This window comes from Gossypium hirsutum, chromosome A01, assembly GCF_007990345.1.
Source record: "Gossypium hirsutum isolate 1008001.06 chromosome A01, Gossypium_hirsutum_v2.1, whole genome shotgun sequence".
NCBI lineage: Eukaryota > Viridiplantae > Streptophyta > Magnoliopsida > Malvales > Malvaceae > Gossypium > Gossypium hirsutum.
This window is the reverse complement of record NC_053424.1, coordinates 109,730,824-109,754,198: the sequence shown is the minus strand read 5'-3', so window position 1 is coordinate 109,754,198 and position 23,375 is coordinate 109,730,824. Positions and strand designations below refer to the sequence as shown.

At 31.0% G+C, this 23,375-nt stretch overlaps 2 protein-coding genes across 2 annotated transcripts; both read right to left on the bottom strand.

Moving 5' to 3' along the window:
* Nucleotides 1-94: 94 nt before the first annotated feature.
* LOC107925474 (RHOMBOID-like protein 10, chloroplastic) lies at nucleotides 95-2,768 on the bottom strand. The gene is made up of 9 exons (XM_016856185.2): nucleotides 2,313-2,768; nucleotides 1,931-2,196; nucleotides 1,799-1,853; nucleotides 1,602-1,682; nucleotides 1,420-1,516; nucleotides 1,267-1,334; nucleotides 1,015-1,113; nucleotides 726-767; nucleotides 95-567 (listed from the first exon to the last, which is right to left on the bottom strand). The coding sequence occupies exons 1-9, from the start codon at nucleotides 2,466-2,468 to the stop codon at nucleotides 421-423; spliced, it is 1,011 nt and encodes a 336-aa protein (XP_016711674.1). The 5' UTR covers nucleotides 2,469-2,768; the 3' UTR covers nucleotides 95-420.
* An 885-nt stretch (nucleotides 2,769-3,653) lies between these two features.
* LOC107925425 (transcription factor MYBS2) lies at nucleotides 3,654-19,478 on the bottom strand. The gene is made up of 3 exons (XM_016856087.2): nucleotides 19,383-19,478; nucleotides 19,192-19,269; nucleotides 3,654-3,950 (listed from the first exon to the last, which is right to left on the bottom strand). The coding sequence occupies exons 1-3, from the start codon at nucleotides 19,476-19,478 to the stop codon at nucleotides 3,654-3,656; spliced, it is 471 nt and encodes a 156-aa protein (XP_016711576.2).
* Between the last annotated feature and the right edge of the window lie 3,897 nt (nucleotides 19,479-23,375).

Genomic DNA, 23,375 nt, shown 5'->3' with positions numbered 1-23,375 from the left:
ATGCATACTGCCATATAAGGACATTTTATAAATGTTAGCATTAATTAGTTTTCCTTTTTTTTCAACGGATATGATGAAGTGTAAGAAACATAAATGAACGGTCAAGATTCAACGAGCTTCATTATAAAGAAAAGGGCTATCTTCACTTCAAACAGCACTACACTATAGATATCAGAAAATATATTGTTTTGGTAAAATGCAATACAGAAATGGTGGTGAACTCTGAGCATCCAGTGATGTATCAGAAAATAGGTAGGGAAATCACCATTTCCCCTTTGCTTATTTTCTGGTCAATCCCTGATTCGATTAGAATTCACTTCTACCTTGTAAACCCCCCTACTATACTTTGCATATAGTCTAGTATGTCTAGAATTAATTTAAATCAGAGCTTGTGTCACAATTTCCATTACTTACACTGGTTCATTGAGGTTTCTGTTTTCTGTCAGTAAGGTAAAAAAGTGGTGGTTGGTCTGAGAATATTCTTCGGCCATCACTGGCCATAGATTCGTACTTCCATGCAGGTCCTATAAGCCAAGACACTGCTGCTCCTCCAAGCAAGCCTCCTAGCTGAAATTGTAAGTTAAGATTTTAAACAATCTCAGAAGTAAAACTTTAAATGTCGGTATTGACGAAGTAAACGGAGATTCTTATGATACACAACTGTTACTTTAAATGCAGGTATACTACAAGTACACATGTAAGAAGGCACGGTAGTTAAGACTTACATGACCCCAATTATCAATGCCTCTTGACATTAGTCCAATAACCTGCATGATCCACATTCATTACCACTGAGCTCGGAAAAAATAAGAGCAAAAGCATTTGATGCTACAAGGAAATCATTGTATCAAGCAGTAACATAGCAGAAACCCTTTTTTTTTTTCGAAAGCAAATAGCAGAAACTTAAATCTAACTCTAGGGACTGAATTTGGTATGTATGAGATGGGATTTCCGATAGGCTGTAATATGGTTTAGGGTTCTCATACATTGAGTAGCAAAAGCTTTGAATCATACCATGTTTAGGAAAATAACTTGTGCTATGTGTTGCAGATCTTCTTTGGCATCTCTGATCATATATCTATGCCTCATGACAAACACAGCAACAGAACCAACCTAGACAACCAAAAGATTTACAAAAAGAGAAAATTGAGGTTCGGAGTAAAAAAAAAAAAAAAAAGCTAAGTATTTCAAGGCAGACAAATATTAGATGGAACAGCTTGTTATGAACATTTATCTTATTCTGTGAATAAGTTTGAGAGGACTTACCAATCCAAAGATTGCGCCTGATGCACCAACTGCGGGTGCTTTGCAGAACCAATAACTTGTAGCGGCACCTAGATTTCTTTCAACTGATTGAGTCAAAATTGTACTAGCAGGCAAGCAATGTATAATCTACAGTAATGAGTTTCGAGTTGTTACTTGAAATAGCAGATGTCAAGTAAACTGCAAGAAATCTCCTTGGACCACTTAAATTCTCCACAGTAGGTCCAATAGAATTCAAAGAATAACAATTGACCTGAAAACAACAAATTCTAATCAATCATATAGAGAAATAAACTTCCTAGCTGAGAAATCCTAAATCATATAATTTGAAACCAAACCATAAGGTGCCCTATATTTGCATGCAAAAGAGAATATGTGGCCAGCCTCCAAATCTGTCCTTTGTCAATAAGACTATTAATCTGTATACAATAAGCATAACCCGTAATCAAATATCAACCCACAATTTCCAAAACTACAATGAAACTAAAACAGATAGGACTCTGAAATTTCCTTCACGAATCGATCCGAATCTCACCTTAGCTCCCCAAAGCAAGAGCTTCCCTTGTGTTGCCAGTTGTGCAACATAAATTCTGCAAATAGTATAATTTAGTTTTCATTTTCTTTTTTCAAAAACAATTCAATGTTTTGTTCATCATGGAAAACTTACAAGACATTAATAGCTAAAAGGATGTTGGTCCATTTCCTTGTGTTGAATGAATTTCTCCTGGAAGTATCCATCTTGGATGATCCACTATTACCCTCATTTCCAAAATATTTTCTTTGTTCTCCCCCATTGAAGAAACAAAAGTAAGATGAACACGAGGACCAGACAACATCATTTGCAAACCGAAAATTGCCAATTCCCATGAAGTTGGAAATTGTTTCAGACCATACATGATTCAATCTGGGCACATTACATAGATGACAGAGTTTCTGTAAGACATACGAATCAAAAAATCAATCTTTTTAATCCCTTTTTGTGTTTTCTTGAAGGATTAGTTTAATGGGATTTTCCCAGCTGTGGAAATGGAAAGCAATTGAGGGGGTACCTTGAACGAGGAGCGGAGGTGGAACCCTAGGCGGAGCTGATGGCGGAGAAGGTTGCCGAGGCGAAGAGAAGCGGCAGTGGTGATGAGATGAAAAGTGGGTTCTTCAGTTCGTAAATCCCACTTGAAGGGGAATGGCTGAGGCAGAGTTGACCCCATCAACCCAACACCCACACCAGAGCGGAGCAGTGTCTTAGCCAAACTGAACTGCTCTTCCAGTAATCCGAAAGCCTTGGCAGTAAGCAATAATGTTGCACTTTTAAAAAAAAAACATATTTATTTATATTTATAAATTAAATAAAATTGAAAAAAATTTAATTAAGCCACAAATTTTAAACTCATCCCAAGTTCAAAATTTTTAATTGAATCATCAAACTATTAATATAGTATTAATTAGAAACGTTTAAATTTATATAAAAAAATAAAATGAGTTATAATGTGAAGATTTTCGATAGAATTAACCCAAATTAAAATAAAGACATGCTTTTTATTTGGAAAAGAAATAAAGATTATGTCATCTCATTTGTGTGGATAATATAGTAAGTTGGATTTTCGACAAAATCATGGAAAAATTTTGAATAAAAAATATATAATATAAATTACTAAAATTAAATTTATTTATTTGTATAATTGAGTTTTAATTTGATTGTTATGAATATTATTGTAATACAGAAGAACATAATATTATCTTCGTATTTATGAATTGGGGATAAAATATGAATATCTTTAAGTATTATATAAAAAATATATATATAAGAATTTATAATAAGATTGTAAAAAAATAATTTGTTTGTTTTTCTATGTTAGTTGGCTTTAAATTTATTATTTGCTGGCCATGTGTTTCTCGCTTTTGACGATTACATTGGAGTAGCCATAGAAACACATTCCTTATTGCTCAATGTTGTCTCAACTATTGTCTTAAACTCAGACATTGCAACTTTGTTCTAATTAACTACCCTAATGAATGGCTGAGATTGTAGAGTTGTGCTATTTGATGATTGAGGGGGAGCAATCTTGAGCTCCAAAAGATCTTTTTCTGCTGATGAAGCAGCTCGAAACATGTTGTCCTGAACTAACCTCGGCGAAGGGTGATCAGCTGGCGCACAGACGGCTACATGGGCTTTACCGATGTAACCATGGCGCGGTCCAGCAGAATTCGTTGTATGCAGAAATGGCAGAGACTGCATCACATTTGGAGTTACTTCTTCTGCCTGTTAAAACATTAATTTCGTAAGGTTATCTTATATCAATGGTAATCTGAGAGGAAGAAATGAACTGCAGATAGGTTCTTACCATGGGTTGAATCCTTGACAGATAGGTTGGAAAATCAGGTGATGCAATCATCTACATGATCGGATCTGGATTAAGAGGTAATATGGTTTCGGATTCGGATTCGGATTCAGATTCTTGGAAAGACTTGTCAAATAAGCTCGGTCTGCGTTTCTCCTTATTGTTAATGGCATGCTGCAGTCTGAGAAAATATTTTTGGGCATGGCTTGCAACTTGAATTGGGGTCCTCCTGGTTACATAATTCTCTGAAATTCCTTTCCAGTTACCTTTTCCCAACTTTCTCAAACCTTCCAAAAACATTCTATGCTCCTCTTCTGTCCATGGATTCCCTGTTTCACAATCAAATACTAACTTTCAAAAAAGATAAGAGCACATATAATACATCACAATAATAAAATTATAAATACATGTTTAAACAAATACAAAGTAAAATCAAACAAATAAAAAACATAATGGAAAAAAAAACGAAATATCACATGATAACTATGTAAGATAAAACTCGAGACCCAAAAATAATAATTACACATATTGAACATATTGGACTCGAACCTAAATACTTAAAAACTCCAATGCCTCGGCTTTTACTACCAAAAAAGCTTCATCAGTAGGTATAGTATTTAAGGTTTTAGGATCTTACTCGTAAAAAATCATAAAAATACTTGTACAAACGCATACAATAATTATAACAAAAAAAAAAGTACACATAGGGATGAATAACTCTTTTAAATTTATGGGCTGCATTGTGTTTCTTAGAATGAATCTGTGGTTGAGCACCATTATTATGACTAAAACTTTCTTCCGTGGCAGCTATATTAACACCAAAAAGTTTAACATAATCTCCCTTCTCATTTCATGTTCTCGAATTATGGCCATTATGCCCGCAATAACTACACCTTCTCCTTCTTCCTTTCACCATTATCTCTCTCTCTTAATTTTCCTGGAAAATTTGCTTTACTTTCCATTACATATATACTATGCATAATGTGAAAAGAAGATAGTCTTATTTTTCTCTAAAAACAAAAAGCAAGGATTTTGTTTCCAAAGTCGCAAGATTTTGATATGCAAAGTTAATCTAGTTTTCTTTTAGGACAAGTTTCACTAATATTAAAAACTTGATTTCCAAGCATTATGCATTCGAAAAATAAGGTTAATATTAGATTATCGATAATTTTTATTTTTATTTTATCAACTAATAATAAATAAATAAATAACGTTTGCTAACCCAAATATATATTTTATGATTTATCTTTATTCATCGAATATCCAAATTTAGCCGCGGCTAATTATTATTAATTAAGAGTAAATTAAATGGAAGATAATTCTCTCACTAAAATGTTAAACAGATAATTAAAGCTTTATTAACACTTTGGATTTAGTTATAGTTTTTGATTATATTATGGAACTGATTTTCTATCTCCTGGGATGTACATCTTGCTTATATATTTATAAAATTATTATTTAAATAATAATTAAAATTATTGATGAAATAATATTTGAATAATATAAATAAATTAAAATATATATAAATATAATTTTGAAATATAATATATTTGCAATATTATATATATTTATTAATTACGAGGAAGAAAATTTGAAACATAAAACAATTATAATATGTATATATAATGAATGATTCAAGATATTCGTGTGTATATTATATATATATGATATAAGTAAGTTTAGAAATAAAATTTTAAATAATTTTTAATTTTAGAAATAATACATATCTAATACAATCAAAAGGGCTCACATATTTACAATATTTGCGACATATTAATATTATCTAAATTATAAATCAATTACTCTCTCATAGACCTGATTATAGGTTGGATCACACGCTCAAACTTAAAAGTCTATTCGAAAAATGGAGGGTTTAAGCAAAAATATACGCTCAAAAAATGAGCTTAGATAAAAAAAAAATAAGGGGTCGAGCCTCTGGTAAGATTTTTTTGGCTCGAGAAATTTTTTTCACTATTGTTTACTGTTGTGTTTGCTATGAGTTTGATGTTGTTTTATTGTTATTTTGCAATTATATTGCTACTATTTTGTTATTATTGTTTGGATATTGTATAATTGTTACTTTATCATTAATTTTGCTACTATTTTAGATGCATTTGCTTACTAAGTTGCAACTATCTTAATGTTATTTAAGTACTTTTTTTGTAATGTATTTTTAATTTATTGGGAAACATTTATTTTAATGTTTTATGTGTATTTGATATATTATATTTTTTAAATTTATTTTTATATAAAAAAATTAATATAAGTGGGTCAAGCTCGAATTTTAACAATTTTTTAATCTAAGTTAAACATTGACAAAATTTTAGACCCAATTTTTGAGTCAAGTCAAACCCAAACCTAAAAAATAAACCTAAAATTTTACATTAACTTGAATAATTTTCAGGTCTACTCTCTAATATTTATTATTTAATTTTATTGTAGAGAAGGAAAACAACCAAAGGAAGAATGATCAAATTACTTATTTAGTTTCGATAAGCTAAATCTACTTCTATATTTGAAAACTCTCTAAATTGATTTTCTAAAATACAATTTCTTTTTGTTACAATTGATAAGCACAATTAATATTTTGGTCAAATTTGATGAAAAAGGCGAATTTTAAAAAAAATTAGGGAAATGAGTCAGTTTTTGTAATATTTAGGGAAATAGTGGCATTTTAAGTCGGGGTTAGATACAATGATGGATCGAGTCAAGAATTAGTATAAAATTTTTGAAATATAATAAATAGGAATTTTGAGTATTAAATTAGGAAGTATATAGATCCAATAAGAAATTTTAAAAAATACTCTTTAGATAGGAAATTTTAAAATAGATACATTGATTTAGTTGAAAGAATAAAGAAATTGTTGTGGCCAAAGTAGAAAAAATATTAAGTTAGGAGATATATAGTAGTAGAGGAGAGGAAGGAAGGATTAAAAAGAAATTTAACCAAAGTGTGGTATGAGTCAACCTAGGAAATATGAAAGATGAGGGAGGACAAAGTGGCAATTAGCCAAGTAAATATTTATTAGATGTAATGATGATGGATTAAAAGTATAAAGATGGATGGCTTAAAGATTTATTAGCAATTTGACCATTTTAATTTAAAATGTGAGATATTTTAGTGGAATTGTGTAGGAAAGTGGAGAAAAGATGAAAGATATAATCTTTTCTCAAACACCAAACCGTGAGTACTTCTTCTTCTCCCCCCAACTTCCATCCAACTTTTCTTTTAATTTCCTTCATGTCCTTCCACCATTGTTGAACTATCTAAGCTTCAAATCTTCATTTTTTTTTTTGAAATTTCCTTATTTTTTTTTTGAAATTTCCTTAGTAAAAATCAAAGAGAAGGCTAGTGAACAACTTTATTTCATGAGAAGATTTCCATAGATGGGTTAAAAGAGAGAAAAACATAAGTTAGGTTTTTGGGTGTTCAAAGAGCTAAGGTAAGAAATGATGAAATTATCATACTATACATGTTTATTTATATTAAATAGTACAGAAAAGTCACTTGATTGTAGTTTTAACATATAAATGCCATGTGTTTGATATGAAAATTGAAGAGAAAGAAAAGAAGGGAGAGGATAAAATTAAAGGAAAAGAAAAGGAGAAGATTAAGGAGTGAAGGAATAAAAAAATACATCTCAACCTTTTTGTTGTAAGTACTACAAGATTTTAAATTATCTTTATTTAAATGCTTATATTGTAATACAAAATTACTTAGAATAAAAATGTAGAATATATATTTATATTTGTAAATAGATAATAAAAAGGGGATTAGATTATGAAATTATGAAATTTGTAAAGAAAATTATAGGTGGCGAATATGAAATGGTATATTTGTTTGAGCATTAAGTGATAATGCTGCAGTAAAAGTATATGTGTGAAAAAGATGTGATATTTGTGATTTGTGAAATGGGGAATAAATTGTAGATGATGGAAAAATGTGAAATCTTTTCCGAAATACTTATGCAAAGAATTTAAATGTATGAAATTCAACTTTTACACCCAAGTAGACAAAAATTAGAACTACTAGGATATTAGTGGCATGCCATTAAAGGACCCTAGCGCGCTCTCCGATTATTAGCACATTAGTTCTCTCCGTTTAGCACATTTGTGCTCTCTATATATCACTTTAGTGCTTTCTATTTAATAGTGCATAATAATGCACCTCTGTATTTATTTTGTATATCCGGTGTGTTCTATAAAATCTACTTTGGGCTAAGAATATGAGTTGTGAACAAAAGTGAATCATCAATGTGTTGAGGTAAGTTTGATAACTTACACTTACAAAAGGTAAGTTAAATTAATTCATTAAAGTAAGGTATAGTTGAAGAAACTTGTTTGTATGTAAATATGTATTAGTTAAATAAGTTGTGTAAATATGTATTAGTTGAATAAGTTTAAAATATTATGTTATGTTTCGTTTATCTATTTAATTCTATAATACTTACTAAGCCTTCATCAGCTTAACGCGTTTATTTTTAACGCGTAGGTACAGTTAGACTCAAAGAGGTAGAGTCGGGCTAGGAGATCTCTCATCTCATCACATCCTCAAGAGCTTCAAGATTAGTTACCATATTTTGAATTAAAATGGCATGTACATAGGTAGACCAAATTTGTTCCAATGTGTTAGGGACTAAAATGCAAACTCTTGAAATTCTATCTATTTTAGTTTACTTGAAGTATTTTGGTCTATATGAAATGCATTAGTGAAACAATAAGTATGTTTGCAAATGTGGTTTGGTAATATGTTGATATTGATTGATTTTGAAGTGGTTTTAAGTAGTTTTAATACATTTTGAATTGATCTTGAGTATTGAGAAGAATATATTTATTGCAGGGGGTTTAGTGAACTTTTAAACTGATTTTTGCCAAATTTTACCCAAGGTATCGATTCCAAGGGTATAGGTATCGATACCTAAGCTTTGAAATACAAAATTTCCAAAAAAAAAAATGTGATTTTGGTATCCTTTTTAACATCGGTATCGATATTGAAGGCTAGGTATCGATACCTAGGTCTAAGGTATCAATACCTTTATCAAAATTTGAATTTCTAGAGTTCCAGAATGTCATTCTGGTATTGATTTTGTGCAGTGGTATAGATACCTTTTTAAAAGGTATCGATACCTTTTGTTTTGGTATCGATATTTTCCCCTTATTTTGAGTAAAAACAATGTTAAAACTATTTCTAAACATATTCTAACATCCAATAATGACCCTCACACATTTATATTAAACATTTTAGATTAATTAAATTAAAATACTATGTATAAATGTTTAAATTAAATAGTATTTAGCCAAAACCGTTTTCGCACCAAATGTAATAGTCTTATATCAGGTCCATACAATCGGACCGGGTGTAGGGGTGTTACAAGAGAAGACAAAAACGTGACTTGCAGGGAAGCTTTCTGTCTTTTTTGACACATTAGCTCCTTTAGTCAAATGGTTAAATATTAGTGGTTTTGTCTAAGTCCCGGGTTTTATTTCATGTTGTTTTAAGATTTGTTTTTATTTTTAATTATTATTTTTAACATATTAGCAACATGAAATAAAAATACAAATGTGAGTAAAAGAAGAATCAAACCCAGGACTCAAGGATAAACCACTAATATTTAACCATTTGACCAAAGAAGCTATTGTGTCAAAAAAGTCAAAAAGCACACATTGTAGGACACGTTTCCATTGACACGTAGAAAACACTTCTTGTAGGATGTGTTTTCTGTTTCTCTCTCAAAAATCGACCTATTTCCATAAATATCGAAAAAAAGGTACATTTCCCAAAATATTTTTTAAAATAAACATTTTCTTCAAATTTGCTCTTAATATTTTCTGTTTCATTCATTATATGGTATTAACGTAATATCATAATATTGTTCTCCATTATATATATGCAATACAAAATTTCGTCTCAAAACAATAATAACGAAATCAAAAGTTTCGAAAATTTTAATTAATTAAAAATAATACATAACACAACTTAATAGTTTAATAGAAAATTATTAGTACTTTATTAAAAATTAAATATAAAATTTGAATTGAACAAAATATTTTAATACTTTTTGGTAAAAATATTTTTAATATTTTTAATTCATTGGGTTTTCATTTAATTGAATAAAATTATTATTTTATTATTTTTAAACATATAATTTTAGAGTAAACTACATAAATACTCACCTAACTATTAGAAAGCTTCTTGTTAAGTTTTTCAACTTTAAAAAATTTCAAAATCTTTTTAGTACAAAATCATTAAAAAAACTAATAATTAATTTCTTTCACATATTTTCCAAATTGTTTTTATATTTTATATAAAAAATAATTTAAACCCAAAAGGATCCGTTTTAGGTGAAGCTACAGCTTCATCTTCTTTAATGAGTTGACTTACAAGTCAGAATCCTCCATGAATGAGTTATCAAAGTTTTTAAAACAGATGGATATCATCCTGCAATGAGAAATTACAAAGACCTATCCACATGCACCTGAATGAAACAGAACTAATGATAACAAGCAAATTTTATGCGTTTAATGTACCTCATTTTTGTCAATTTTTTAATAGAATACTACTAAGCTTCTGATTTTTTGCTTAAATTTTATCGGGGACGCAATTAGAGTGTCGAAGTTCAAAAACAAGCAAAATCAAACTAAATTGGAATAAAAAGTAAGTTGGGGTTGAATTGAAAATTGTAGAATTATTTTTGGGTTGATAAAAATATCAGATTTTTGAGTTTGAAAAATTCTATATTTAGAAAATTTGATATTTTGGTTAGTTGTTAAGCATGATTCTAGGAGTAAATCATGTGAATTTGGTTCTTTAAGAGGTGCATATATAAAGGCTTGTAATTGTGGCATTAGAACACACTTGAATTGAAAAAGGAAATTAGCATATTCTTGCGTCAAGCATTCTGCCATTTTTCCTCTTTTTATACTTTGGTGCAATTGCCCTTTCAGTCCACTCCCTTCTACACCTATTATCTTTCATTGAAATCCACTCTCATAATCCAATCAAGTATGATAAATTTCATACCCGACTAATCTTATAATTAATTTCATACTCGACTAATCTTTGTTTAGCTTTAGGCTGGTTATTATTCCAATCAAGTATTATGAGAAATGAATTTGCACTAAAACTTTACAGCACGATATTCATTATCTCTTCAGAATATAGGATAGTTACAATCGTCCCTTAAAGTTAATTCAATTTCAACTCAAAAAGTGCACATTGGATTAGAATAGTTTAGTGTCCAGTTTGGAAAACGATACTGTTGTTTGCTGCGTTCGGGTTTTCGTAAACAAATTGGCTTGTCCAAGTGGGAAAAGACCAATTGAATTTCGTCAAGGGAGATAGTGATCAGATTTAAACGACCCACGTGGTTGAGGTCATTAAATCAAGTTGGGCTCTTCTAGATTGTAAGGCTGCCGAGATCTTAAATTGCAGACACGTGTTGCGTGGTTAGATAGTCGATAAGGATTTATTTGCAGGGTGTACTGAAATCAACTACACAAAAAAGAGTTGGCAGTTAAGGCGTCATTGATCGTTATCATTATAACCAGCTTATCATTTGGAAGGAAAAATTTTCTTTCAATGATTGACTTGAGCCTAGAATACTCGGAGTCTAAGGCTAAGAATTCACACATTAGATTATATAATTTAATTTTACTCAGCACGTTACAACGTGGGCACGACAGCTGCCATGACTTTGGAAGCTGGTCACGCAAAAAAAGATATTAGGAATCTCAGTCCATGTGGGATCAACCCTACTTCTCTACACTACTGTTTAGTTTAGTTGGAGCGTAAAAAATTTATATTTGGTTAGTAAAGTAATTTTATAGGTTTAATGTACCTAATTTTTGTCAATTTTTTACTAAGCTTGTGATTTTTTGCTTAAATTTTATCAGGGATGCAATTGGAATGCCGAAGTTGAAAAACAAGCAAAAATTGGGATTAATTGGAACAAAAAGCAAGTTGGGACTAAATTGAAAATTGCAGAATTATTTTTGGGCTGAAAAAAAATCAAACTTTTGACTTTGGAAAATCTATATTTAGAAAAAAATCTGATTTAGTGGTTGGTTGTTAAGCATGATCCTAGACATAAATCATGTGAAATTGGTTCTTTGAAAGGTGTAAATAAAGGCTTGTACTTGTGGCATGAAAAAACACTTGAACTTAAAAGGCAATATTCTTGTGTTAGTAGTATTTGAGCATTCTACCATTTCTTTTCTCTTTTTATATTTTGGTGCAATTACCCTTTTAATCTCTTCCCTTCTTCACCTATTGTCTTTTATTAAAATCCACTCTTATAAAACAATCAAGTTTGATTAATTTCATGCTTAACTTATCTCCGTTTAGCTTTAGCCCGGCTATCATTCCCATTAAGAATTATGAGAAATGAACATGCGCTAAAACCTTACAACACTGTATTCATTATCTCTCCTGAAATGAGATAGTTAAAATTGTCTCTTAAAGTTAATTCGATTTCAACTCAAAAAGCGTGCGTTGTGTTGGATTTTTTTGACGTGCGGTTTGGAAAATAAGACGATCATCGTTGCATTCTGGTTCTCGCAAACAAATTGGCGTGTCCAGATAAGAAAATGTTAGTTGGATTTTGTCAAGGGAGATAGTGATCAGATTTAAACGACACACGCAATTGAGGTTGTTAATTCGAGTTGAGCTCTTCTAAATCGTAAGGCTGTCTAGATCTTAAATTGCGGACACATGTTGCATGATTAGATAGTCAGTAAGGGTTGATTTGTAGGGTATACCAGAATCAACTACACAAGGAAGAGTTGGCAGTTAAGACGTTATTGATCACTATAACTAGCTTATCGTTTGGAAAGAAGAATTCACTTTCAAGGATTGACTTGAGTATGGAATATTCTGAGTCTAAGGCTAAGAATTCGTACATTTCATTATCTAATTTAATTTTGGTTATTTAATTTTGCATTTATAATTCAATTATTATTTTCTTCTATTTATATTTTTAACCCTGATCAACTAAAACCCCCTTCGTTTTATTTTCAGCTCAGCACGTTACAAGTTGTGGGTACAATAGCTGCCATGATTTTGGAAGCTAGTCAAGCAAGAAACAATATTAGGAATCCTAGTCCTTGTGGGATTGACCCTACTTATCTATACTACTGTTTAGTTTAGTTAAAGGGTAGGAAATTAATATTTGGTTGCCTCGACAACCATCAAATCTTGGCACCGTTGCCTGGGAACTAAAAAATAATTATAATTCTTTTTCTTTTACTTATGACCAAGTTAGAACTACGGATCTTTGAATTTGAACCAAAAATTGAGAAGTTAGGTTGGTCACTGCGAAGAGAAGCTATTTAACATGAAAAACAACCGCAAGTGAAAGAATCTGAATACGAAACATTGTCTTACATGGAAGAAATTAACGATACACTTAGTGAACCGAGAGAAATGACGAATCAAACCATTCGAAAGTTCATTGTAACACTGAATGAGCAACAACCACTATGCATAACTTATCCAATGAGAAGAACATCGTTTGAGTTAAAATCAGGTTTAATTCATCTATTGCCCACTTTCTACGATTCGCAAAATGAGAATCCCCACACTCATCTCAAGGAGTTCCACATGGTTTGCTTAAGCATGAAGCGTTAGGATGTAACTGAAGATCAAATTAAACTTCGATCTTTTCATTTCTCGTTGGCTGAATCTTCTAGAAAGTGATTGTTTTATTTACCTCCAGATTCAATTAATACATAGTCTGACATCTCTTGCTTGTTTATTGACAGGTTCTTTCCAGCAGCTCGGGTAACCGAATTAAGGAGAGATATTTTTGAAATATGACAAAAGGAGAATAAATCACTCTATAACTACTGGGAATAGTATAAGAAGTTATGTGCAAGCTGCCCACAACACGGCCTAACTAAATAATCACTTCTTCAATATTTCTAAGAGAGGTTACTCTCTATGGAAATGAAGAGCAAGAGAATTAATTTCAACCATGGCTATAAATTCCCAACAATTTCAACCAAGTACAGAACCTACGAGATGGATTTATGGGCTAAGTACTCCATCATTAGAAGATGAAATTGACAAGTTCAATAATGTAGTTCAAAATTTACTTGTAGGAAAAATGAACCTAGCTCGATTGTGTGGGATTGGTGTCATGTCTGATCATTCAACAGACTCATGTCCGATTTTACATGAGGATATAACACAAGTAGATGTCGTTGGGAACTTCTCAGGGCCACCCTAAAGGCGCTATGATCCACATTCAAATACATATTGTGCGGGGTAGAGAGATCACCCAAATATGAGCTCTAGATCAAATTCTCAGTACAACCAGCCGTATCAGTCAAGACTACTTCCAACTCACAATTTCAACCCCCAACGTCATCTCTTGATGCCATAGTGGAGAGATTAACTGATAGTACCGAAAAGTTCCAACAGAAGACTGAAACGCACCTACAAGAACTAGATAAACAAATGAGTAAGCTTGTGCTTACGGTTAGTCATTTGGAACCCTAAGGAAAGTTGTCATCTCAAATAGGCCAAATGTATGACAAAATACATGTGCTATGACCTTAAGAAGTGTAACAAATTTAAAGGCAGCATCTGGCACGAATCGTGATCACGACACTAGATAGGAAAATTAAAAACTTAATCTAGAAGCTTTTTCGAAGATAGGACCACATAAACCATTCATGGTACCATATCCATTTTTGGAAAGGATCACCAAATGTAAAAATGAGCAAGAAGAGAAAAAAATCTTGGAGACGTTTTGAAAAGTTGAAATTAACATACCCCTGCTCGATGCGATAAAGCAAGTTTCACGCTATGCGAAATTCTTAAAGGAATTATGCACTAGCAAAAAGAAGGTCCTCAGTAACGAAAAGGTAAGTGTAGAAGAAAACATTTCTATAGTTTTACAAAAGAAAATTTCGTCTAAGTGTAAGGACCAATGTATGTTTGCTATATCTTGCAAAATAGGTAATGTTAGCATTAAAAAGGCCATGTGTGATTTAGGTGTATTTATTAATGTTATGCCTCTTATCTATTTATAAATTACTAAACACGGGTCCATTGAAAGAACCAAGGGTGATCATTCAAATAGCGGATAGGTCAATTGTGTATCCAGAAGGGCTATTGGAAGATGTCCTCATCAAAGTAAATGAACTAATCTTTCCCGCAGATTTATACATCATTGGCATTGAGGATGACAACTCGAAAATTTTTTTTTATATTCTACTCGGGAGATCATTTTTAAGCACTGCGCGAACGAAAATTGATATTCAGAGTGGAACACTCACTATGGAATTCGATGGTGAAGTGATTATGTTCAATGTTTATGAGGCCATGGGTCGCCCTAGTGCAATGATGAATGTCTCTAGTATCGTTATAATTTTTACCTAGACTTCTGGGGAATTGTGGTACCTCCATGCAAATGAGAACTTCACGTATTGTTTCTTTGATCGTCAATAATTCTTCTAGTTTTTCCATAGCATCGAGATCTAAACTCTTACAAAACACAGTTTATAATTCATTCTCTTCGTGATATTCAAAATGTAATTATGTCAATGGTTCAATTATATTGACACTAGAGACATTCGTCATTGCACTGGGGCGACCTATGGCCTCATAAACATTAAACTTGATATTTTCATTGCCGAATTTCATAGTGAGTGTTCTACTCCAAACATTAATTTTTGTTCGCACAGTGCTTCAAAATGATCTCCTTAGTAGAATATCAGAAGAATTTATTGAGTTTTCATCAGTCAATGATGTATAAATCTATAGGAAAGATTAGTTTATTTACTTTGATGATGACATCTTCCAACACCCCTTTTGGATACACAACTGACCTATCCGCTAATTGAATGATCACTCTTGTTTCTTTTAATGGACCTATGTTTAGTAATTTATAAATAGATAAAGGCATAACGTTAATAGATGCATTTAGATCACACATGGCCTTTCTAATTCCAATATTACTTATTTTTCAAGATATAACAAACATACCTTGATCCTTACACTTAAGCGGAATTTTCTTTTGTAAAACCGCAGAGACATCTTCTCCTACACTTACCCTTTTGTTGCCCAAGAGCTTCTTCTTGCCAATGCATAATTCTTTTAAAAATTTTGCATAGTGTAGAATTTTTTTTATTGCATATAGTAGGGATATGTTAATTTTTACTTTGTGGATTGTATCTAGGATTTCTCTCTTTTCGCTCATTTTTACATTTGGCGAGCCTTATAGGGAATAGGGGTGGTACCATAAATAGTTTTTATGGTGCCAAATTTGAAGTAGCTATTGAATTAAGTTTCTATTCTTCCCATTCGATGCCGTGATCATGATTCATGCTAAGTGCTAGTTCCAAATCCGGTCCACTTCTTAATGTTATAACATTTGCATTTTATCGTGGATTTGACTATGTTTGAGATAGCAACTTTCATTGGGACTTACTCATTTTCTTATCTAGTTCTTGTAAGTTCGTTTCAGTCTTTTATTGAAAATTTTCGGTACTACCAACTAATCTCTCCACTATGGTCTCAAAAGATAACTCTGTGGATTGAAATTGTTGAGTCGGAGGTGGCTTTGGCTGATACAGTTGGTTGTACCGAATATTCAATCCATAGCTCATATTTAGGTGATCTCTCCACCTCATGTTGTAAGTATTTGAATGTGGATCATAATACCTTTAGGGTGGCCCCGGAAAGTTCCCAATGGCATCTACTTGTACTATTATATCCTACACAACTGAACTAGGTTCATTTTCCCTTCAAGTAAATTTTGAACTACATTAGTGAGCTTGTCAATTTTGTCTTCTAATTATAGAGTACTCAGCCCACGAACTCGTCTCGTAAGTTCAATAGTTGGTCAGAATTGTTGGGAATTCATAGTCATGGTTGAAATTAATTCCCTTATTCTTTGAAGAGTCATGCCAACATGTGCCCCTCTATTGGTGACATCAATCACCTTCATTTCTATAAGGAGTAACCCATCATAGAAATATTGAAGAAATGATTGTTCGGTTAGGTTGTGATGTGGGCAGATTGCGCACAACTTCTTGTACCGTTTCCAGTAGTCATATAGTGATTCAGTCTCCTTTTACTGTATTCCAAATTAATTCAGTTGCCTGAGCTGTTGGAAAGAACCCGTTAAAAAGCAAACTAGACATGTCAGACCATGTATTAACTGAATCTGAAGGTAAATAAAACAGTTACTCTCCAGCAAAGTCTATTAACGAGAAAGGAAAAGCTAGAAGTTTAATTTGATCTTCGATTACTCATTGAGGTTTCATGCTTAAGCAAACCATGTGGAACTCCTTGAGATGAGTGTGAGGATTTTCCTTTCGCAAATCGTGAAAAGTGGATAATGATGAATTAAGTTCGATTTTAACTTAAACAGTATTCTTCCCATTGGATAAGTTATGCACAGCAGTTGTTGCTCATCTAGTGTCGCAATGAGCTGTCGAATGGTTTGATTCGCCATTTTATCTGGTTCACTAAGTGTATTGTTAATTTCTTTCGTGTAAGACAATGTTTCGTTTTCAGATTCTTTCACTTGCGGTTGTTTTTCGCGTCGAATAGCTTCTCTTCGCAGTGATTTAACTAACTTATAAATTTTCATTTCAAACTCTAAGGTCACCAGTTCTGACCTAGTTATAAGTAAAAAAAATAGAATTATTGTCCAGTTCCACAACAACGACTCCAAAATTTAATGACTAAATGCGTGATATATGGACCGAGAATGAGTGGCCGGTGAGCACATAAATAATATGGAAACCTTACGCAAACCAATATCATAAATTGACTCTATATATGAAGTTCATACACCATAAGAAAAATAATTTCGTCTTTTTTAGGGTAGATAAAGATTCGTTTTGACCCGAATAACTAAAATCAAGAAATCTATGAATGTATCTTAGGGCTAGTTCATGCACTGGTAAGATTTTAGAAGTCTTAGAATTGTAAAAGCCGCGTATAGAGTGAATCAGAGCCGAGTAAGCGACATCGACGTCAAAATCGCTAAGTATATCAAGTAAAGTTGTATGTTATGAGTCGATTTGATCATCATTAGAGTCAGTGAAACCCATGGCTATGTTAAAATCCGAAACTGACATTCTAAAAGTATTACTAAGCAATCGGAAGCAAATGATGTCTTGAGTTTCAACAGTCCTAATGACATTTATATCGAAACTAAATATTACATAAAATTCATATATGAGTTCAAATAATACAACACATTTAATATTCACATATGATTTCCAGCCAATAGTATCGAAATCATTTAACACAGCATCATGGAAATTAAGTGTATCGAGGGTAAAAAGAGAGATGCTCTTACAGACTGGGATTGAATGATATCGAATTTCATTGTATCTTGTTCAGTGCTTTAGGGTTGTAAAATTTAGAAATCCCCGAAGTCTTTCCTTCAGCGATATCATGTAAGTCCACCATTCCCTCCCTTCTTTACCTATTATTTTTAATTAAAATTCACTTTCATAATCCTATCAAGTATGATTAAATTCATGTTCATCTAATCTCTATTTAGCTTTAGGTCAGTCATTATTCCGATCGAGAATCGTAACAAATAAACCCATACTAAAACTTTACAGCACGATATTCATTATCTCTCCAGAATATAGAATAATTACAATTGTCCCTTAAAGTTAATTCAATTTCAACTTAAAAAATGCACATTGGGTTGGATTAGTTTGCCATACAATTGGGAAAACAAGATAGCCATCTGCCACGTTCGGGTTCTCGCGAACAAATTAGCGTGTCCAAATGGAAAAAGGCCAGTTGGATTCCATCAAAGAAGATAGTGGTCGAATTTAAACGACCCACACAGTTGAGACTGTTAATTCGAGTTGGGTTCTTTTAGGTTGCAAGGCTACTGAGATATTAAATTGCGAAAGTGTGTTGCATGGTTAGATAGTAGATAAGGGTTGATTTGTAAGGCGTACCGGACTCAACTACACAAGGAAGAGTTGGTGGTTAAAGCATCTTTGATCGCTATAACCAGTATATCGTTTGAAAAGAAAATTTAACTTTTAAGGATTGACTTGAGCCTAGAATATTTCGAGTCTAAGGTTAAGAATTCATACGTTTGATTATCTAATTTAATTTCGCTCAACACGTTACGACAGCTGCCACGACTTTAGAAGTTGGTCATGTAAAAAAATGATATTAAGAATCTAAGTCCTTGTGAGATCAACCCTGCATATCTATATTAGTGTTTAGTTTAGTTAGAGGACAAGAAATTTATATTTAGTGGTCTCGACAACCATCAATTCATGAGAAGAAAAAGGCACCATTCCTTCCTTCTACACGATGAGGCTTTCCATCAAACAATATTAATCAAAGAAGCCTTAAAATAATCAAATTTAAGTAAACAAACAAACAAACAAAAAAACTCATGAACCGAGACTCAAACCTAGTTAATTTATACATTCACTATCTAGCAGGTCACGAATTTAAATCACAATATCTACAAAACCCTTTATCCTATCTATTTTTTTTTTACCAAAAACAAGAACTAACAAGTACCTATCTAACTTTTTATAGTGTTATATGCTTAATCCTATTAAAGGTAAAAGAAGAGGAAGATAAAGGTACCTCAATAAGTAGATCGAAATTGGATTTCACTAAGTTGATCTTACGCTCGCAATAATCTTTGCCTTCATCCATTGTTTTCTGTAGAAAAGAAAATTTGAAATACAAAACAATTAAGGGCAAATTAGATCATACTCCAGAAGCAACTATAAGCGTTGTAGAAAGCAATAAATAGGGAAAACTTATATAAGGACCTCAATGAAGTATCCGATGGCGATATCAGCAAGAACTTCATCGACATCATCGAGTGTGCCAAGAACATAAAGAGAAACAATGAGAGGAGCCGACATTTTCTTCCCTAAAACCCAAAAATAATAATTATAGCAATTAAGATATTTTAATACTAAAAATAAGGAAACGAATGAGGTGATTGATGGGATTCAAATTTCTCATTGCAGGATGATTTTTTTTTTTTGGTAAATTAAAACAAAGGATTACATAGAGTGGATCATAAGGAAGTTGTCAACAGAATTATCTCTTGCAAGATCTCTTTAATCCTCAAAGGGGGTTCTTCGAATATATGCAAAGATTCGACACTCGACAGAGCCATTTTTGCCAAAGCATTAGCTACTCGATTGGTCTCTCTAGGAACATAAGTCAAGGACCAACTCTCTTCAAAGGCCAGAATTTGTTGAATCCTCCTTATTAGTGAGTTTTTTAAACCACCAAATTACTTTCACTGATAGAAATCACATTCTCAAGATTGTTCGATCAAATAATAACCTCATTGTATCCTTGTTTCTGAAGGATAAGTAGTCCATCCAGTAAGCCCCATAATTCAGCAGTCGCTACTGAGCATTCCCTCAAAAAGCGATTACAGCCTAGAATCCACTTCCCTTTGCTATTATGTATCACACCACCTGCAACAGAGAAACCAGGCACAGAGTGAACAGCACCATCAGTATTAAGAAATACACACGTACCTGAGTTTTGACGAACTGAGAACTACTTTGCCTGAAAATCAAGCACTTCATTATGTGTGGAGAGAAAGTGTTTCGCCCAACTATAAAAGACACTGATAATATCCTTCGGGCTCATATCATTTCCTTGAAAAATAATCAAATTTCGATTCTTCCAAATGCGCCAAAAGATTGATCCCAAAGAGTCAAACCGAAGATGAATCACTTAGCTTGTTTGTAGAAAGAAACCATTGCAGGATGATTTTAAAATTAGTTTTTTTTAGTAAAATATATAAAAATTTAATAAAATAAGTATAATGAAAAATTAATATCAAATTTCTGTTAAATTAAATAAATCATTTTTAAAGCTAAACCACTTAATTTTGTTTAACTACTAATGAAGAACGTTTTAAAATATCAATCACAAAATTTTACTTAAATTAATTGTTAAAATGTGATATTTTTTAAAACAGATAAAAATTAAATTCATCTATACTTAAATTTTAAATTATCCATTAAGCCATCCATAGAGCAACCTAAGAATTTTATATATATGGTTCAAGTGAGAGTCTAATAAAAGTGTTTATATAAGTAAATTTAATCCGGTATATTAATAATATATATATTTTAATTTTATAAGTAGAGATAAAAAATTATCATATTTAATGCAAAAGCATTAGGAATATACAAATTATAAAAATAATAAATCATCTTTAATTTATTTTCCCGTTTCTTTTATGATTTTCTTTAATTTTTTATGATGCTTGATAAAGAGATTGAAGAAAAGCAATAGTCGATTCATTTCTCTATAATTTTTTTTTTGTTCTTGAACGCTATTGTACTTTTCATTCAGGTTCTGTTTCAAAATACTTTAAATTTATTTTGTACTCCTCTCTTTTCCTCAATAAATTTACTCGGCTATTATTATTCAAATAAAAAATTAACCTTTTGTGGCATTTCTAAAAGTAGTTAAAGATTTAGTAGCATTGACGCAAACTTCAACTAAAATCACGGGCTATTAAAACTAGAACATTTAGTTGTTGTGGTAACTAGTTAAGGTCAAATTTGAATTGAGTTTCAATTTTTTTTTATAATTTTATAATTTATTATTTTTAGAGTAAATTAAATCATTAGTTATTAAATTATGAATAATATTTTGTTTTGGTCACTTAATATAAAAAAATACAATTTGATCACTCAAAAGATTTCGTTTAAGTCATTGGCCTATTAAAATTAATGTCATATGGCTTTCTTTGTTTGCACTGTTTGCACTAATCGAAAGCTCTCTTTCTCCTTCTTTTACACAGTTCAGTTTATTTCCATAAACAACTTTAGTTGTCAGAAATCTGCGAACTAAAATTTAAACAATTTTTTTTCCAATCTCCGACATTGATTGTTAGATCGACTTGGATTTAATGTACGTTCTTCTACTTGTCGATGAGTACTGATCCACCATACTGATTGTCCAATCGTTGTTTGGAGCTCATTGGCGAATCTTTGAAAATAAAAACTTAACAATCTAGTGACTTAAATAAAACTTTGGAATAGTTTAGTGACTTAAATGAAAACTTTCAAATAGTTCAGTAACAAAATTGTAACTTTTTTAGTTAAATAACTAAAACGAAAATTTACCAATAATTTAATGATTAATGATGTACTTTACTCTTATATTTATTCTTGAAATATTTGAAGTTGTTGCAATGTGGTGATGGAAGTGTCCACTTCCATCACCACTACGACAAACAACACATTACCATATTTGAAAGATTGAGAATTTATTGAAACAAATCTTAGATTGGTAATTTATTGAAGCAAATCTTTGAGTTGTGTTCATATCATGGAATGATTCAAGCCCATCAATGAAAATCAATTCACTTAGAGAAACGTATATTAAGGATTAGATCGGATCAATTGTACCAATCTCTTAGATCAAAGATGTTGGGTCAAAAGAGAAACTTGAAGACTTATCTACCAACAACCCACATTAATTTGGTCATTAATATTATATTGTATTTAGCTTCCTTTTAGAAGGGATTGTCATTGATTTTTAAGTAGGTTAGATAGATTTTCGATACTTGTATAGGTTCATGTATTGATTTATTAAGGACAAGTATCTATTTAGTAATGAATGTTATTTGTGAGAGTACATTTTGACTATAAGGCTTTTTTGTGATTGATTTTACAAGCTAAGTTCTCATACGGAAGTATTTAATGGTAAGAGGTCTAGTTTTTGACTTATAAAAGTGAGGATTCTTCACTTGGGTGTGTTAGATTTAGGATCATTTATTTTATTGTGTTCAAAGATAATGGATTCATCTGACTAAGCTAGGCTCCGCATATGTAGAGAAACCAAATTGTGTAAACAATATTGTTGTCCTTTTTTTTTTTTACTTTGGTTGTCGCCATTTGATTAGAAGTGTTCGTTCCCGCAGTCACTCCTGCTCATACTATGTTGTTACTGTTTAATAATTGGTTCAAATCAACGATTATGATTATTAATGAGACAATTTCATTTATTTAAATTAATACATAAAATTAACACTTGCATCACATGAGTAAAATAAAATAAAATCTTATATAAACTCAATAATAACTAATCCCTAATTAAAACTTACATTTATGAGGGTGAATAATGACATATTGATACTGTAAATGATAAATACTAAGCATGATTTAAATAGATACTATTATTTATGTTACTAAAATATTCATATTTTATATTTTAAAATATTTATTACTAGATATTTATAAATTATAATATATATCTATATTATTATTTAATTATTTAACTGAATTGATGTCACCAATCAGTTGAATCCTAAGTCAATTGTGAAATTATCAAAAATTTATTATTTTTATAAAGTAAAATATATTATTTTGAGGTTATTTTTGTTTTTTTATACTTTTATATAAAATCTTTAAAAAAAACATACACGTGATTAGAATTGAACACAAGACATCCAAATATTCACTATATCAACATTAACATTTCAACCAAAATTACAATCGATTTTTATATATATATTTTTTTATAAATTTGTTACATTTGTTTTCATCCACATGGTAAATATGTCATAATCTAGTATTTATTATTAAAATATTTAATAAAATATTAAAGATACTATTTAAAATTATTATTAATGTTAAAATTTATTATTAAATAAAATTAGAATATTAAATAATTTTATTAAGATAATAAATTATATTAATTATTTATTTTATTATTAAATATAAATATGTGTGTTTAAATAATTTATTATATTTTCAGTAAGAAGCGGCTATGAGATC

Bases quoted from the DNA above. Each gene is read 5' to 3' on its own strand.
- LOC107925474 (XM_016856185.2), bottom strand. From the start codon at position 2,468: ATGGGGTCAACTCTGCCTCAGCCATTCCCCTTCAAGTGGGATTTACGA. The intron at 1,517-1,601 runs GTTTGGTTTCAA...TGTTGTTTTCAG, and splicing joins CAAATATAGGGCACCTTATG to GTCAATTGTTATTCTTTGAA. The intron at 768-1,014 runs GTATGATTCAAA...TGGATCATGCAG, and splicing joins AAGTTATTTTCCTAAACATG to GTTATTGGACTAATGTCAAG.
- LOC107925425 (XM_016856087.2), bottom strand. From the start codon at position 19,478: ATGTCGGCTCCTCTCATTGTTTCTCTTTATGTTCTTGGCACACTCGAT. The intron at 19,270-19,382 runs GTCCTTATATAA...TCTTTTCTACAG, and splicing joins CCATCGGATACTTCATTGAG to AAAACAATGGATGAAGGCAA. The intron at 3,951-19,191 runs GTACCTTTATCT...CTTTTTTGAAAG, and splicing joins ATTTCGATCTACTTATTGAG to TTAGTATTTGATTGTGAAAC.